At 50.3% G+C, this 17,335-nt stretch overlaps 1 protein-coding gene across 2 annotated transcripts in view; it reads left to right on the forward strand.

Moving 5' to 3' along the window:
• Def6 (DEF6 guanine nucleotide exchange factor) overlaps positions 1 to 17,335 on the forward strand; it is a 23,485-nt gene that overhangs the window by 4,716 nt on the left and 1,434 nt on the right. Inside the window, exons 2-9 of one of the 2 annotated variants that reach the window (XM_005389551.2) lie at positions 5,327 to 5,467; positions 5,991 to 6,176; positions 7,702 to 7,938; positions 8,020 to 8,166; positions 14,226 to 14,334; positions 14,464 to 14,762; positions 15,900 to 16,066; positions 16,173 to 16,371. In XM_005389551.2, coding sequence (XP_005389608.1) covers positions 5,327 to 5,467; positions 5,991 to 6,176; positions 7,702 to 7,938; positions 8,020 to 8,166; positions 14,226 to 14,334; positions 14,464 to 14,762; positions 15,900 to 16,066; positions 16,173 to 16,371 — 1,485 coding nt within the window. Of the gene's footprint in view, positions 1 to 5,295; positions 5,468 to 5,990; positions 6,177 to 7,701; positions 7,939 to 8,019; positions 8,167 to 14,225; positions 14,335 to 14,463; positions 14,763 to 15,899; positions 16,067 to 16,172; positions 16,372 to 17,335 lie in introns of both variants that reach the window. The other variant, XM_013516997.1, reaches the window with a different exon arrangement.

Here is a 17,335-nt window from a genome sequence, read left to right on the forward strand (position 1 = left end):
CCCGCACCTGAGTTTTTAGAGGACTCCAAGTCCCTAGAGAGGAACCACTCCCCACCCCCACCCCTCCAGAGGAAACAATGAATAAATGAAGCCTCTCAAAGGTCAATGGCTGCCCACCCAGCAGCCAGGGGCTGCCCCATGAGGGGTGTGGCCTCCTCTGTGAGGGAGTCTGGATAGCAGCTTGTGAAGCATACAGACACCTGGGCCCACCCCTGGAAACTCTGAGTCAGTAGGTCAGGGCAAGCAGGCAGCACGTTTCAGTGTCACCAGCTCCCCAGGTGATCCCGGTGCTCAGCCAGGAGCTCTAGAGCCAGACCCTGGGTGAGACTTTCCATCCCACCCCAGGCCTGGACATCCTCACCTAGAAAATGAGGATAATGAGATCCCTGCCTCCTGGGCCGGGCACTGATGAAGCACTGATAGAGATCTGCCAGGAAGCTGCTAGTTGAATCCTTTCCAGCCTGACCCCTCTCCCTGCCCACTGCCCCACCCCACCCCACTCCATCTACCCGGCCCAGGAAGCCTCCCAGGGCAGGCTGTGATCTGTGCTCTCCGGGGAGCAGCCCTGTGTGTCTGGAGCCTTTAACTCCTGCCTCCTGACACCAACAGCCCACAGGGGTCAGAGCCTCTGCCCTCGGCTCAACAGAGTCCAACGGTGCAGGTGAAGGAAGCCAGCTAAGCCAGTCCTGGAGCACTGGTGGGCGAAGGAAGGACAGGAAGGGAGGGAGCAGCTCAAGGAACTGTGTGCTGCTGTGTGGCAGGTTCTGTCCTGGGGTGAGCAATTACCTCTGTGTCCACCCGGGAGACTGAGGCCCAGGGAAGATAATTTGCTCAGAGAGATTTATTCCACCATTGTCTGGCTTTTGTATTTTTTTCTGTTTCTTCCCGTGAAGGCTTTGACTTCATTCAGCAGGTATTTGTTGAGCAGTGGGGCGGCAGTGAGTGAGAAATCTCCATCCTCATGTTGCCTACACTCTAGATGATAAAATAAGTACATAAGAAGTCTGTCTCGGGGCTGGGGATGTAGCTCAGCGGCACAGTGCCTGCCTGGCAAGCTCAGGGTCGTGAGTTCGGTTCCCGGTACAGGAAAAAAAAAAAAAAAAAAAAAAGTCTGTCTCAGCAGAAGCTTATGCATGGCGTGAGGAAATAGAGCAGAAGTGGGGAGAGCAAGTGTGGAGATTACAGGATGTTAAGGTTTAGATCTAAAACATCCCCCAAAAGTCGAATGGGCCATCGATTTCAGTAAGATGACCAGGGGAGCCCTCTGTGCGGAGGGGGCCTCTAAGTAAAATGGGAAAGGGGACAGAGCGTGAGCCATGCGGTGACCTGGAAGAGCAACGTGCCGGGCTGCAGAGAAATCAAGGGCTAAGGCCTGAGGCAAGAACATGGGGCCAGCGAGAAAGGAGGGAGGCCAGAGCGGTGGACGGGGGTGAGCAAGAGCAAGCAGACAGCCCCGCAGCCCCTGATGCAGGGCCGGGAACCTCTGGGAGGATTCTGGCTTTTAATCTGGAGACGATGGGAAACATTCGGTTAGACTCAGAGACCCTGGATGTGTGAGGATGCCACACTGACCTCTGGGCTCAGGGTGGGGATCGAGTCCTTGCCGTCCTTGGGAAATGTGCAACGCCCAGCGCCACTCAGAGCAACAGGAGATGGCACAAGAATGCTTTTCCAGAGCAGCTTAATAACAGGGCGAATGAATACCCACGGTTAATGGCACCTTGTGTTTTTTATCTCTGTTGTTTTAAAGATTTTGTCATAAAGGTAATATATGTTCTTGGTACAGAAAAAACATCAGAGCACAGAGGCATACAGTGTTAAAGATGAAAATTCCTGCCCTCCTCCATCCCTCTCCCTGGAGTGGGGGCAGGGCACGAGAGCTAATCACAGTTTGCTGAGTGTTCTAGATTTGCTTCTGTGTGCAAATACACACGTTAAGTTGCCCTGTATGGCATTTCTGGCCTGGTATAGTGACACATCCTGTAAGCCCAGCTCCACAGAAGGCTGAGGCAGGCGGATTGTAAATTCAAGGCTAGCCTGAGCATCTATAGAGTGGATGATTAGAATCCAGGGTAAAGGTCACATCCAATTTTAAGTTTGATAGATTTTTGCACTCCAGAAAGACAATCGATTCATCCCTTGCTAGCAGTAATTAGAATCCCCATTCTCCACAGTTTCCTCAGTACCTGATATTATCTGACTTTTGCATCTGTGTCAATTTCTCTCTTTTTTTAATACTAGAGATTAAACACAGGGTCTATGCACTGCCCCACCCTTTTAAAAAACAGTCTAAATCTCCAAATTGGTTCAAATGTTCCATACTCCTGCCTCAGCCTTCTGAGTAGCTAGAATTACAGGCGTGCACCACCACGCCTGTGCTGATGTGTTAGGCAAAAAGCAGCACTTTCTAGACAGGAAGGGAACTTACTCTGCTCTATGCAGACCTCAGTCTGGCACTCCGTGTATGTATTACTATCTCACCACATCCTCATAGCCCCTTTCCAAGGTGGGTAGTAGCACCTGTTTCACCGACAACAAAACCAAGGCTCAGAGAGGTGAAAATCTTTATCTAGGACCCCACAAACAGCAAGTGAACTCCCCGGCCTTCCACGGCCCCACCCTTTAATGAAGTGTAGCCATCTAACTGGGCCTATGCGGGGAGCTTCCTCAAAGAGGTGCTCTAAGAAGAGGCTTGAACAGGGCATGGTGTTGCATACCTGTAATCTCAGCTGAGGCAAGAGGATCCCAAATTCAAGGTCAGCCTGGACTTCATAGTGAGGTCAGGGCCAGCTTGGACCACATAGCAAGGCCCTGTCTCAAACAAATGAACGAATGAACAGATGGATGGATGGATGGAATGAAGGAAGGAGGTAAGAGTGGAGGCGATGAGGAGCTAGGTAAGGTGGTGCCCACCTGTGATCCCAGCACTCTGGGAGGCTGAGACAGGTGGATCACCAAATTTGAACCCAGCCTGGGCAATTTAGTGACTTAGTAGGACCCTGTCTCAAAGAAAATTTTAAAAAGGGCTAAGGATGTAGCTCAGAGTGAAGTACAATCCCAGTACAGCCAAAGAAGAAGAAAGAGAAGGAAAAAAGGACATGGGGTAGTTTGGAAAAAGCCCAGGAGACAACAGTAGAATAACTTCTGTCCCTTTAGAAGAAGTGATCCGTGGATATTTGGTGCTATTATGTTCTTAAATCAGTCCCCCCAGACTTTTAATGGGAGGCCACGAACAGTCACAACCCTTAGAGTGGGGACCTTAGTATTCCAGGACCATAAATGCATCAGTCAGGACTTCTCGGGATATAACTGATAGAAATCAAAACTCCAGCAACTCGAGGGAGAGGGTACGTATTGGCTCACACGGCCAAAATTCCAAGGCGGCTGCCCAGTGGGAACCAAGGCAAGAAAGAAACACAGGGCCTGCTCCCCACGTTGCCGAGGAGAACCTCATGCTCATGAAAAGTCTCTGCTTTCTCTCGCCCTCCTCTCTCAAAAAAGCATAAAAAGAAGGCCTGGCACCTTCATGCACCATATCTGAGTGGCAGTCCTGCTTCTGAGTGACCAACTCCACCATGAACCGTTAATATGGCAGAAGCTCTTAAGATAGGACGGATCGATTGATGGCTAATATGACTGCATTTGGTTTGCAGAAGACAGAGGTGCTGTGGGACGTAGAGATGAACAAACACCCCATTTCCAAAGCTCACCGCTCAGCAGGGAGACAGGCGCAGGGTCAGCACCCTCACAGGGAGGCAGCTTTGGGAGCCTGGTCCCAACCCCAGCTCTGCCAGTCACTCCTACACTTTCCACACCCACAATCTCACCCAGGAACCGGGAATGTCTGCGTATGGAAGTGGTGGTACAGACTAGGCAGGGGTACACAGAGCACCCCAGGGCTGGGGCCAGAGCTCGGTAGCACAGTGCTTGCCTGGCACGTGCGAAGTCCTCAGCTCACCTCTAACACCCCATAGATTTTTAAAAATGGGGAGGAGGGACACCTCAAACAGTGGCTGGCACACAGTAAGTTGTGTTTTTCATCATCCACACTGTCTGTGATAAATGCTATAAATCTCCCCAAGGCCATTTTATTTTTTATCAGGTCTCCTTCAAACTGCAGCCCCTTTCTTCTAATAGCAGGAATATATTCAATTAAACCATGTTTCCCTTGCATACCATCATGACTACTGTTCCTTCTAAGCCTTGCTTTCTCTGTCTCCTGGATTGTCCTTTGAGACCTCTCCAACTCCTCTTTTTCTTTCTTTCTTTTTTTGGTGGCACTGGGGATTAAACCCAGGGTCTTCCCACTAAGCTATATCCCTAGCCCTTTATTATTATTATTATTATTATTATTATTTTATATATTTTGAGACAGGTTATCACTAAGTTGCCCAGGCTGGGTTCGAACTTGTATCCTCCTGCCTCAGCTTCCCAAAGCATTATCATTATAGGCATGGGCCACTGTGCCTAACTCCCTTTGCTCTTCCTAGGGGCCCTTCCCAGATCAGATACACCCAGGTGCTGGACACACTGCAGCCCCTAAACACCGGGTCTGTTGGAAATGAAAAGTTCAGGGCTGCTGCCAGATAGCCCAGCACTGCAGGAAGCACTTGGGCTTTGAGTCTGACAGCACTGGATCAGAATGCCCAGCTCTCCTCACTGTGGTCCTTGGGCAAGTTACCAGATCCCGTGAGCCACAGTGTCCTTGTCTGTAGAAAGAGTTCACTGACATCTAATAAAGAAGTTAAGAGTATAGTTGCCAAGTTGGGTGTGTTCCACAGGCCTGTAATCCCAGCCCTCAGGAAGCTGAGGCAGGAGGATTGCTGCAAATTTGAGGCCAGCCTGAGCTACATAGTGAGTTCACAGCCAACCTGAACTACATAATGAGACCCTGTCTCAAGAAACCAAAAACAGGCACTGGGGATTTAGCTCAGCGGCACAGCACCTGCCTGGCAAGCGCAACGTCGTGAGTTCGATTCCTGGTACCGGAAAAACAAAACAAAACAAAAAACAACAAACAAAAAAAGTACTATTGCCAATGTTTGAACCTCAGCTCTGCTTGCTCTGGCAGCTGAGAAATAGCTCAGATTTTTGCGTCTGTAAAGTGGGGTTATGAATAGTTGCTGGGGAGGTTGAGCAAATGATATATGTGCATAATTCAGGGCTTGGCACATCGTCAGGACGTACATTTTCACTGTTATTGAATTAAACAGCGTGTCCAGGCCACTCAGCCAGGATAGGGGTGGGAAGGAACAGCGAGGTGGGCGCTGAACTTTGGTCCCGTTTTGGTTGCAGTACAGGCAGGCAAACTGTCCCTCTGTCTCAGGTGCTATCCCACAACCTGTACACGGTCCTGCACATCCCCCACGACCCCGTGGCTCTGGAAGAGCACTTCCGAGATGACGACGACGGCCCGGTGTCCAGCCAGGGCTACATGCCCTACCTCAACAAGTACATCCTGGACAAGGTGGGCCTGGTTTACGGCGGGGGCACCAGTCCTGCTACTCCAACCCGTCCCTCCACCCAGTAAACTCTCACTTCCGCTTATGCTATCCAGCTTCCTCTCCCACCTCCATCCATCACGTCCCAGCCATCTGTCCACTTCTGGGGCCTGAGCTCACCCTCAATGTCCCTCACCTCTAGCTTGGGTCTCGCCTTTCTGTAACGGTCTACCCCATCCTGCTGAGGCCTCCTCCAGCTTCCGGCCATAATGTCCACCCTGCTTCTCTCACCAGTCACTGTCTTCCCAGATCCTCCTCGGCTGTCCACTCCCCCCGAGGGCCCCCCTTCTTTCTCTGGGGGGGTAGGTGTGGGGGTGTTGGGGTGTTGGGACTTGGAACCAGCTGGTTGCCTGGTAATCAGCTCAGGGACTCCTCACATTTAGGCCTGGGTTTGACAGGGTGGAGAGCAGGGGCGTGGATGAACCCAGGCCGCCACGCTGGAGCGGCGTTTGGTTCTAGAGCAGGGCTGACATGTAGGCCTGACGGCAGGTGGAGGAGGGGGCCTTCGTCAAAGAGAATTTCGACGAGCTGTGCTGGACGCTGACGGCCAAGAAGAACTACCGGGCAGCTAGCAACGGGAACAGCATGCTCTCCAATCAGGATGCCTTCCGCCTCTGGTGCCTGTTCAACTTCCTCTCGGAGGACAAATACCCGCTGATCATGGTTCCCGATGAGGTGAGGGTGGTGACAGACCAGGGACTGAGTCGCTTGGGTCCAGGCCCCAGCAAAACCATGAAGGCCACATCCCCTTTCTGCGCTGGCTCCCCACGCTGGTACCTGTGCCCGCCAGCTGTCTCCGTACACCTGGGGCTGCTCCTACCACAGCAACTCGGCCTCGGTCCAGAAAAGCCCAACCGACCCCTCTGCCAGGTTCTGCGGGAGCTCACAGGAGGAAAATGCCATGCAGACTACTAAGCAGGAGTGTAAATGCCTGCTACAATGCCGAGCAGTTTAAAATGAGAAAAGCTGGTCAAATGGTAGGGCTTCAGGCGCTGTGGTAGTCAAGGAAGGTGCTTTTAAGGCGAAGGGAGACCTTCCTGAGACAGGAAGTAACTCCCCAGTTACTCAAGGTGGGCCCCCAAGCCTGTCCCTGGCTCCAAATTTTCCTTCTGTCTTTCCCTCCTGAAGAACCAGGGCAGATGAAGTACAGGTCCCCAGAAAGGGGATGCCAAGAATCCCGCCCCTACCTCCTCAGCTCACGGGTGAAGCCAGGGCAGCCCTTTCCCTGCCCATCTGAACCTTTCCTCCTCTGCCCACTTCTCTCCACGCCCCGCCTGGCCTTCGACTCCAGTCCTCCGGTGGCACCGGGGGGTGGGGGTGGGGGGGATTTAGGTCTTCGGAGCAGGGCACACAGGGGAGGAGCCTGGCGTGCCTCAGCACTTCTGTTTGGGGGAAACCACTTGAGCCCTAAGCTGATGCCTCCACTAAATTCCAGCTGAGATAGGGGGACGGGGGCAGGGTGAGCGTCCTAAAGAGTCTCCCAAGAAGCTGCTGGCAGGAGGGACGCACGTCCCTCTGCACGGATACCTTGTCAGATCCCGGCCAGGCCGGGCCAGGTGGCCTCTCAGAGGCTGGGAGGCTTCTTGCTGCTGTAATCAGCGTGCAGTGAGAACGTGCTGCAGCAGGATGTACCCCAACCACCACTTCCTGTTCCTCTGTATGGGTTTCCTGTCCCTGCCCTGCTTACCCCCACCCTCAGGCCCCCTGCCCTCCTGCAAGGGAAGGATTCCCAGGGTTTGGGACTGGGGTTTGGCATAAAGACTGGGATAGAAATTTAGGAGATTCAAATGGAGTTCTGGCTGCCCCTACCTTGCCCCTGACTGAAGGCAAGTCACTTCCCCCTTTGGCCCTCGCTTTTGTCATCTGCAAAGTGAGGGTATTGGATGAGCAGGTTCTTGTCCCTCTTCTGACATTGTGATTTGCTGCCTCTGCCTGGCCGTAGCTCTGAGCGTCCTCCTCTTGACCCTGCCCCAATTCAAGGCAAGAGGAATGGGACTGGTTGGGAAGGGGATGAGTTTGCTTGAATTGGGGTTGGAGCTCCCGGGCTCCCTCCCGAGTCCCTACCCTGGTCTCTACTTAGCCCCCTTGGCCTCCTTCCCTCATCCCCTCTGCCCAGGCTGTGGGAGCCGGACAGAGCGCCCCCTGGTGTTGGTGCTGGCGCCACTGCCCGCTGTGGTCACTGGGCCTTCCTTCCTTCCAGGTGGAATACCTGGTGAAGAAGGTGCTCGGCAGCACGAGCTTGGAGCTGGGCTTGGGCGAGCTCGAGGAGCTGCTGGCCCAGGAGGCCCAGGCAGCCCAGGCCGCCGGAGGGCTCAGCGTCTGGCAGTTCCTGGAGCTCTTCAACTCGGGCCGCTGCCTGCGGGGCGTGGGGCAGGACACCCTCAGCATGGCCATCCACGAGGTGTACCAGGAGCTCATCCAGGACGTCCTGAAGCAGGTCGGCCCACTGGGAGCTGGGGGAGGCCCGCAGGAGGGCGGCGGGAGCCTAGGGCGCTGCTGACCTGGCTGTGGCCAGCAGGGCTACCTGTGGAAACGAGGACACCTGAGGAGGAACTGGGCCGAGCGCTGGTTCCAGCTGCAGCCCAGCTGCCTGTGCTACTTCGGGAGTGAGGAGTGCAAGGAGAAGAGAGGCTCCATCCCCCTGGACGCCCAGTGCTGCGTGGAGGTGAGGGCGCAGGCGCAGAGCCACGCGGGGATGCGGGGTGGGGCGGAGTGGACGCGGGACGCGAGGAGGGCGGACGTGGAAGCGGAAAGCCAGCGTCTGCTGCAACCCACGCTTGTGCTGAGATTAGGTAACCCAGGTACACCTGGAGGCCTCGCGGCTGTCCTCATCCGCATCAAGCTCTAGAAGAACTAAAACTACAAATCGAATACCGAAGTCCAGCGGTAACCAATGTAGATTCTGCTAAATATTTCAGAAAGGATGGCTGATACCCTCACTTCGTAGCAAACCCTTCTAAAAAGTCCCTTTAAGAGGTCTTTCTCGCCAGGCGTGGTGGCGCAGGCCTGTAACCCCAGCACTCGGGAGGCTGAGGCAGGAGGATCGTTGTGAGTTTGAGCCCAGCCTGGGCTACAGAGTGAGCTCAAGACCAGCCTGAACTGCATAGCAAGACCCTATCTCAAAAAGACCAAAAAAAAAAAAAAAAAAAAAAAAAAAAAAAAAAAAAAAAAGACGTCCTCCTCCACCTAAATTCTCTTCAACGGCTCTAGGCCTTGCTTCTCTCCCTCCATTACACTCCCGTCCCCCTTTTCTCCTTCCGTTGCCTACCCTCACTCTGTACATTATTATTTTAGAGGCTTAAAACAATAGTTTAAAAAAATTTTTCATTAGTGTCCATTATAGTTTTGCCAAAATATTGGGTCTCGATGTGGTATTTTTGTATATGCATATAAGATTGTATCCATCTCTCTTTCTCTCCCGTATTTCCTTTTTTAAAATGAATCCATATATTAGGGAAACCACATGATACTTATCTTTCTGGGTGGCACTTATTTTCCTTAACATGATAATCCTTAGTTATAGCCATTTGCCTGCAAATAACATAATTTTGCCCTTCTTTGTGGCTGAATAATATTCCATTGTATATATAGACAATATTTCTTAAAATCTATGGATCTGTTAATGGGTATCTAGCTGGTTCCATATTTTGGCTATTGTGAATTGTGCTACAATAAACATGGGTATGCAGCTATCCCTATAGTATGCTAACATTAAATACTTCAGGTATATACCAAGAAGTGATATAGCAGGCTCATATGGTAGTTCTATCTTTTAAGTTTGTTTTGTTTTTAGTTTTTTTGTTTTCGTATTTGTCTTTTTGAGACAGGGTCTCACTACGCAGTTCAGGATGGCCTTAAGCTCACTTTGTAGCCCAGTCTGGTCTCCAACTTGCAACAATCCTGTCTCAGCTTCCTGAGTGCTGGGCTTACAGGCTTGCACCACTGTGCCTGGCTGTTTTTTAGTTTTTTGAAACAGGGTCTCGCTATGTAGTTGAGGCTGGCCTTGCACGCACTGTGTAGCCCAGAGTGACTTTGAACTTGCAACAGTCCTCCTGCCTCAGCCTCCTGAGGGTTTACAGGAGTGTGCCACCCCACCCAGCTTCTACTTTTACTTTTTTGAGGAACTTCCTAATGATTTCTGTACTAACTGTACTAATTTACATACCCATCAGCAGTGTAGAAGAATTTCTTTCTTTTTTTTTTTTTTTTTTCCCAGTACCAGGAATCGAACTCACGACCTTGCACTTGCCAGGCAGGTGCTGTGCTGCTGAGCTAAATCCCCAGCCGCAGAAGAATTTCTCTTTCTCCATATGTTCCTCAGTCTTCTCTCTGTCACTCTTTTTTTTTTTTAGGCAGGTTCTCACCGTGTAGTCCAAGCTGGCCTTGAACTTCTGGGGATCCTCCTCTTTCAGCCTCCTGAATGCTGGGACTAAAGGCATATGCCACCTGTTTGGTTTTTTTTTTTTGTTTTTTGCTTTTTGGTATCTGGAATCGAACTCAGGACCTCAACACTTGCCAGGCAGGTGCTGCCCTCCTGAGCTGCATTCCCCACCCTGCCACCTTCTTTTTATATTCTTTTTTGACTCTTTTCAGTTTAATGCATGAAAGAGTTACACTAGTCCGAGTGAAAGCAGACCCCCAAATGGCTATATTATATATAAGCTGCGAGGCTTTTAAACTAGTGACAAGGGACAGGAGGGACATTCTATTCATGGCAAGGAAATCTTCACTTAAGCATCCATGAGCCACAAGCACTTGACTTTAGCTAATCTGCACCAGGAACAGGGCTGTGTTCTTGCACTGGTCACCCTCCACGTGGATTACCTCTCCATGCTCTGGACTGTTGCAGGCGGATTTCCTCTTTTTTGTTTTTAAATTTTTTAATTTTTAATTTTTTTTAAAGAGAGTAGTAAATGTGACACACACAAAAAATAGAACAGTAGCAGCCTACCAGTATCACAAACATAAACAAACCAAAGCAAGAGCATTTAAAGTGATACAGGGTTTTGTGCTCGCTTCGGCAGCACATGTACTAAAGTGATACAGGGTTTCAAGACAAAATAATACAAATTAACAAATAATGATACGAATTAACAAAATAATTACAAATGTTGTTATATTATGTATGGCTATCCTCAACTATGTTGCTCAGATTACCAGAAGTAAGAATGGAAGATTGTTCAAACCATTAAGGAGAATAAGAAAATAATTACTAGATAAAACGTTAGAGGTAATACAGAGTGTCACTAGACAAGATGGTAGGAATTCACCATGGTAATTCCACTGCATACTGTCACCTTCAAATCAGCTGCCCAGATTAGAGTTCCTCTTAAATGCCTTCACCAGTTTCTTTTTATCATAACCATCAGCAATCCCTTGGACAGTGGTAAGGGTCTTCCCGACATTTCTCTGTTGGATTCTGATATGAATATAATCCTCAGCGCCGGCAGGAAGCAGGTCATCACCCTTAATTTGCATCAGCGAATGGGTCAAAACAGAGGAGGTCCTGGACAGCAGACATGCGATACGATTTCCTTTTCCTCATTTCCTTGGTGGAAATGGCCTGCCGAAGGCAGGGAAGGAAGTAAGAAGCCCAAGGGGGAGGCAGCTGAGCCCTCATTGGTGGCTAAGGGACTGGTGGGCCCTTCTATTCTTTTTTTTGGCTTTTCGAGACAGGGTCTCACTATGCAGTTCAGGCTGGCCTTGAGCTCAGGGGGTGAAATCTCAGTGTAAGTTTTTTCCCCCCAGTACTAGGGATTGAACTCTGTACTGGGGATTGATTCTCAGCTATCTTTTAATTTTTATTTAGAGACAGGGTTTCCACAAAGTTTCTCATTTGCCCAGGCTGGGTTTGAATCTGTCATCCTCCTGCCTCAGCCGCACCCAAGTAGTTGGGATTACTGGTGTCAGGCACCACGACTATCTTATTACCTATGTAGTTTTGCTTTGCATTTCCCTCATGGCTACAGAGGTTGAACATTTTTTCATAAACTTATTGACCATTTATACTTCTTTTGAGGAGTGTCTGTTTATTTGCCCACTTTATTTGCCCACTTGAGTTAATTGGGTGTTTTTGTTTTGTCGTTTTTTTTAGTTCTTTACGTATGCTAGGTATTAATCCTCTGCATTAGAGTAGGTGGCAAAGATTCTCTCCCATTCTGTAGACCATCTCTGCACCCTTGGTTGTTTCCTTTGGTGTGCAGAAACAGTGGGCCCAGACCTGTGATTCTCCTGCTTCAGCCTCCCAGATTTCTGATATTACAAGCATGTGCCACCACACCTAGCTCAGAAATTTTAATTTGCTGTCGTTCCATTTGTTGATTCTTGCTATTACTTCCTGTGCTATTGGCATCCTAGTCAGGAAGTCTTTCCCTGTGCCTATGACTTCCAGTGTTTCCCCTATGCTTTCTTCTAGAAGTTGCAAAGTTTTAGGTTTTGTACCTATGTCTTTGATCCATTTTGAATTGAGTTTTGTACAGGCTGACAGATCCATCTATTTATGGATGCCCTACTTCCCCCAGCTCTATTTGTTAAAGAAGCTGTCCTTTCTTATATATATATATAATTTTTGGCCTCTTTGTCAAGAATCAGGTGGCTGTAGTTATGTGGGGTTTTTTTTAAGTATCTGAATTTTGTTTTTTTCTCCTGTGCCGGGAATCGAACTCACAACCTTGCGCTTGCCAGGCAGGCGCTGTGCCGCTGAGCTAAATCCCCAGCCCCTAGTATCTTCAGTTCTATTCCAATAGGTGTTCATTCTTTGTGCCTGTACTATGCTTGCTTGCTTTTTGTTGTTGTTGTTACTATCATTTTGCAGCATAATTTAAAATTGGATGTTGTGATGCCTCCAGCTTTGGTCTTTTTGATTAGGATTGCTTTGGCCATTCTGCGTCTCTTGTGTTCCATATGAATTTTAGGAATGCTAGTTTTGTAGAGAATGTCCTTAGAATTCTGAGAAGGGTTGCCCTGAATCTATAGATCACTTTGGGTAACATGGCCATTTGAACAGTGCTAATCCTGCTGATCCATGAACATGGGACGTCTTTCTGTCTCCTAGTGTCTTCTTCAGTTTTTTTTTCTTTATTGTTCTGGAGTCTTCATCGTAGAGGTCTTTAATTTCCTTAATTATGTTGAATCCTTTATTTATTTTGTTTGGTGGGGTTTTTTTCCTGAAGCTATAATATAACTATTTTAAACAGACATGAAATTTTCCATTTTAATCATTTTAAGTGTTTATTCAGTGGCATTCAGTACCTTCACAGTATTGTGCAACCCTCACTTACCACCGTCTATTTCTAAAACTTACATCACCCAAACAGAAACTCTCTCCCCATTAAGTAATAATCTTCATTCCCCCATCTCCTGAGCCCTGCGTAACCTCTATTTTACTTCCTGTCTTAATGAATTTATCTATCCTAGGTACCTTGTGTTAGTGAAATTATACTGTAGTTGCCCTTTGGAGTCTGGCTTCTTTCACTAAACATAGTGTCTCCAAGCTTTATCTATACTGTAGAAGGTATCTGAACTTCATTCCTTTTTAAGACTGAGTAGTATTTCATTGTACGGATATACCACATTTTGTTTATTCACTTGTTGATGGATATTAGGCTTGTTTCCACCTATTTATTTGTCAATGTGAACAGTGCTGCTATGGGCAAGTTTCTGTGGACATGTTTTCACTGCTGTTGGGTAAATACATCCACCATCCTAGCAGAATTGCTGGATCAAATGATAATTCTAACTTTTGGGGAAAAGGCCACAATTTTCTTCAGCAGCTTTTCTGTATTTTGTATTTTCATGTATAAGGATTTCAATTTCTCTACATCTCTTGCTCTTTTACTTTTTAAATTACCATTACAGCCATCCTAGGCTGTGTCCATTTTTGTCACACAAGGAAACAGGTTTTGGTATGAAAAGAGCACAGATCCAGGCAGAGCACCCAGCTGCATTAATTAGGCACTGTGAGTCATAAAAGATCCTGGGGCTCTTACAGTCTCAGTTTCCTCCTCTGTAAAGTGGACCTAATAGTACCTGCCTGGCAAAGGTGTGTGAGCATTGTGAATAAAATGAATCCAAGTGTGCTGGCTCATGCATGTGATCCCAGCACTCAGGAAGCTGAGGCAGGAGGACTGCTGCGAGTTTGAGGCCATCTAGGACTACACAGTAAACCCTGTCTCAGAACACCCTCCTCCCCCACAAAAAAATCACCAGTACAGACACATAGAACAAAACAAGCTCAATGTGGGGCCGGGGAGATAGCTCAGTAGCACAGCGCCTGCCTGGCAAGTGCAAGGTCCTGAGTTCAATTCCTGGTACAAAAAAAAAAAAAAAAAAAAAAAGAAGCAGCAGCAGCTCAATGTGTGGTAACTGCTATTTTCCACAGAATATAAGCTTCAGGAACACAGTTGTGGTCCATTAGGCACACCTCAGCATCCCCAACCCCCAGAACCATAAGTGGAATTTAGTAGATACTCCAAAAATACTCCAGGAATAAACTTTCTCCCCAGGAAGGGCCATTGGAAATGAGCATTGTAGGTAGTGAGGCTCCTGTTAATGCAAGTGTTCAAGCATGCGCTCTGCACTCAGCCCTGTGAAGGCCGGAGCCGCGGGGACAATGCAGGCTCCTGGCAGAGTGGGCAGTGTCACCAGGGAAGCGGGTTGGCCAGGAGGAGTAGGGGTAGCCCTCAGCTCAGTGAACCAGCATACGGGGCCACCCGCCCTTCCCAGGTGCTGCCAGACCGCGACGGGAAGCGCTGCATGTTCTGTGTGAAGACCGCCAGCCGCACGTACGAGATGAGCGCCTCGGACACGCGCCAGCGCCAGGAGTGGACGGCGGGTGAGTGTGCGGGCAGCTGCGGGCTGCGGCTCTGTTGCGCCCCGGTATCGCCAGAGCCGAGGCCGCGCGGAGGTCCCTGGGCGGCCGCGGTGATCCAGATCCAGCTGACCCCGCACCCGTCCGCCACAGCCATCCAGATGGCCATCCGGCTGCAGGCCGAGGGCAAGACGTCGCTACACAAAGACTTGAAGCAGAAGCGGCGCGAGCAACGCGAGCAGCGGGAGCGGCGCCGGGCAGCGAAGGAGGAGGAGCTGCTGCGGCTGCAGCAGCTGCAGGAGGAGAAGGAGCGGAAGCTGCAAGAGCTGGAGCTGCTGCAGGAGGCACAGCGGCAGGCGGAGCGGCTGCTGCAGGAGGAGGAGGAGCGCCGCCGCAGCCAGCACCGCGAGCTGCAGGAGGCGCTCGAGTGCCAGTTGCGCCAGGCGGAGCAGGTGCGCTGGGCCCCGGGGGCGGGGCCTGAATGGGGAGGGGCCTGGGCTGAGCGAGATTGGGCGGGGCCTAACAGAACAGGGGCGGGGCTTACGGGGGCGGGGCCTTGCTAGCCCGTGGGCTGGTGAAGTGGACTGAACCGGCTGCGGAGTCCGGGGCTGACGGGTGTGTGCTAAGATGGAGTGTACTAAGGGACTGAAGGCGGACTTGGGACTGCGTCTGTACCAGGGGTGGGAGTGTGACGAAGGCAGGGGAGGTCGGGAATCCGGCCGAGGGCTATGGCTTGAGATGAGGGTTGGTGGGCTGGAGCCGAATGACAGATGTAGCAGCCTGGTTCGGGGACCTTTGGGGCACGGGGACGGTGCTGGGACCCAAGGGACCCCGAATGATCCTGTGTTGGGGAATAGTTTGGACCAAGGTTGGACTCTCCCACCCGAGATTTCAGGGAAACCAGTTTGGGGGCTGGGATGGGAGGTCGGCAGGTCCGGAGTCAGTCCCAAACCTGCCCCTTGTGCAGTGGCACAAGCGCCTGCCTGGCAAGTGCAAGGTCCTAAGTTCGATTCCCAGTACAAAAAAAAAAAAAAAAAAAACCAAACCCAAACCCGCCCCTTCGAAGCCTGGAGTCCGCGAGCCTCTCTGTGCGTCTTTCAGTAAATGCTCACAGAGGTGAGGTGAAAGTTAGGTGAGGAAGCACTTGTACAGTGTTTACTGTCTTCTGGTTGTGAAAATTACAGTCACCATCCTAGCACCAGCATCATGATATAATACTAATTATTAGGACGGGTGATAGGGAGGAGGCGATTATACTTTAATATATTGTTTAATTGTAACATAACATGGTAGATACTATTTAGTTACATACATATATCTTTTGTTTTATATTTGCCGTGTTGGGGCTCGAGCCCAGGGCCCATGGACATGCTAGGCCGGTGTCTCCCACCAACTATTACTAAAGCTAGCTGTAGGGACAGTTTGAGGCCTCTGTCCCTTGTTATCCAACCCATTTGGGCTCTCCGGAAGGAGTCAGATCCGGAGGCCTGAATAAAGGAATTCCCTAGACCTCACCCCCAGTAGCCTGTCTGCCCGCGGGCCCCAGGCACCCCTAAGGACCTGGTGCTGTGCCCCCCACCGCCCTGCAGGCCCGGGCTACCATGCAAGCTGAAATGGAGCTGAAGAAGGAGGAGGCCGCCCGGCAGCGGCAGCGCATCCAGGAGCTGGAGGAGATGCAGGAGCGGCTGCAGGAGGCCCTGCAACTGGAGGTCAAGGCGCGGCGGGACGAGGAGTCAGTGCGCCTTGCACAGACCAGGTAAGACCCGTTCCGACTTCCCCATCCACACCACCTGCACCGCCTTCCGGCTGGCCGAGCACCCGAGGTGCGGGCAGAGGTGACGCGGTGCACCCCGCCCCCGCAGGCTGCTGGAGGAGGAAGAGGAGAAGCTAAAGCAGCTGATGCAGCTGAAGGAAGAGCAGGAGCGCTACATCGAGCGCGCGCAGCAGGAGAAGCAGGAGCTGCAGCAGGAGATGGCGCTGCAGAGCCGCTCCCTGCAGCAGGCCCAGGAGCAGCTGGAGGAGGTGCGGCAGAACCGGCAGAGGGCGGACGAGGACGTGGAGGTGAGGCGGTCCGGCTGCGAGCCAGCCTGATGCCCTGGAACCCTGGCACTGTCCTCAGCTGGCTGTGTGACCTAGGGCAAATTGCCTAATCTCCCTGAGCTTCACGTCTTTAAACTGGGGAAGGAAAATGATAATCCCTTTGTTATGAAGATTAAACAAGATAAAACATATATTTCATAAGTAGTAGGTGCTGAAGAACATTTGCTGCTGTGTTCGCTAACGTTTTTATTAGCCCAGGCAAAATGTTTTCCTCTTGCTCATCCAAACCCCTATCTTACTAGCCCTGTACTTGGATTCTACTCCTTGGAGCCTGAAGCGCCATAGAAGAGGATTTAAGTTCTTTTCATTTTAATGGTCGATGTTTTCTTTAAATTAATATTGATGACTTTATTTCACTTTGCCGGTCCACATAGTCATTGAAATGATTTTAAACACTGACATATGTAACAGAGGAAGGGAAATTCCTCCATGACTCACCCACATGCCCACTCCTAATGTAGTTGGGGTTTTTGTTGTTGTTGTTTTGTTCTGCTCATTCTTTTTTTTTTTTTTTTTTTTTCCGGTACCGGGAATCGAACTCACGACCTTGCGCTTGCCAGGCAGGTGCTGTGCTGCTGAGCTAAATCCCCAGCCCCGTTGTTGTTTTGTTCTGAGACAGGATCTCACTGTGTAGTTCAGGCTGGCCTCAAACTCACTATGAAGCCCAGCCTGGCCTTAAACTCTGGGTGATTCTCCTGCCTTGGCCTCCCAAGTGCTGGGATCACAGGCATTCGCAACCCCACCTGGCTTTCACGGCTGTTTGTGCATGAGGACCTGGAGATGTGGTGTAATGCAGGGTTTGGAGGTCGGTGTGTGTCGGTGGGCAAGTCACTGAACGTCTTTTGCATTTGTTTGTTAACTTCTCAGAGTTAAATATGTCCATAAATGTGCTTAGCACATCTTAGCTGTTCAGTAAGATGAAATT

Source organism: Chinchilla lanigera, unplaced genomic scaffold, assembly GCF_000276665.1.
Source record: "Chinchilla lanigera isolate Chin_1 unplaced genomic scaffold, ChiLan1.0 scaffold00036, whole genome shotgun sequence".
NCBI classification, from domain to species: domain Eukaryota; kingdom Metazoa; phylum Chordata; class Mammalia; order Rodentia; family Chinchillidae; genus Chinchilla; species Chinchilla lanigera.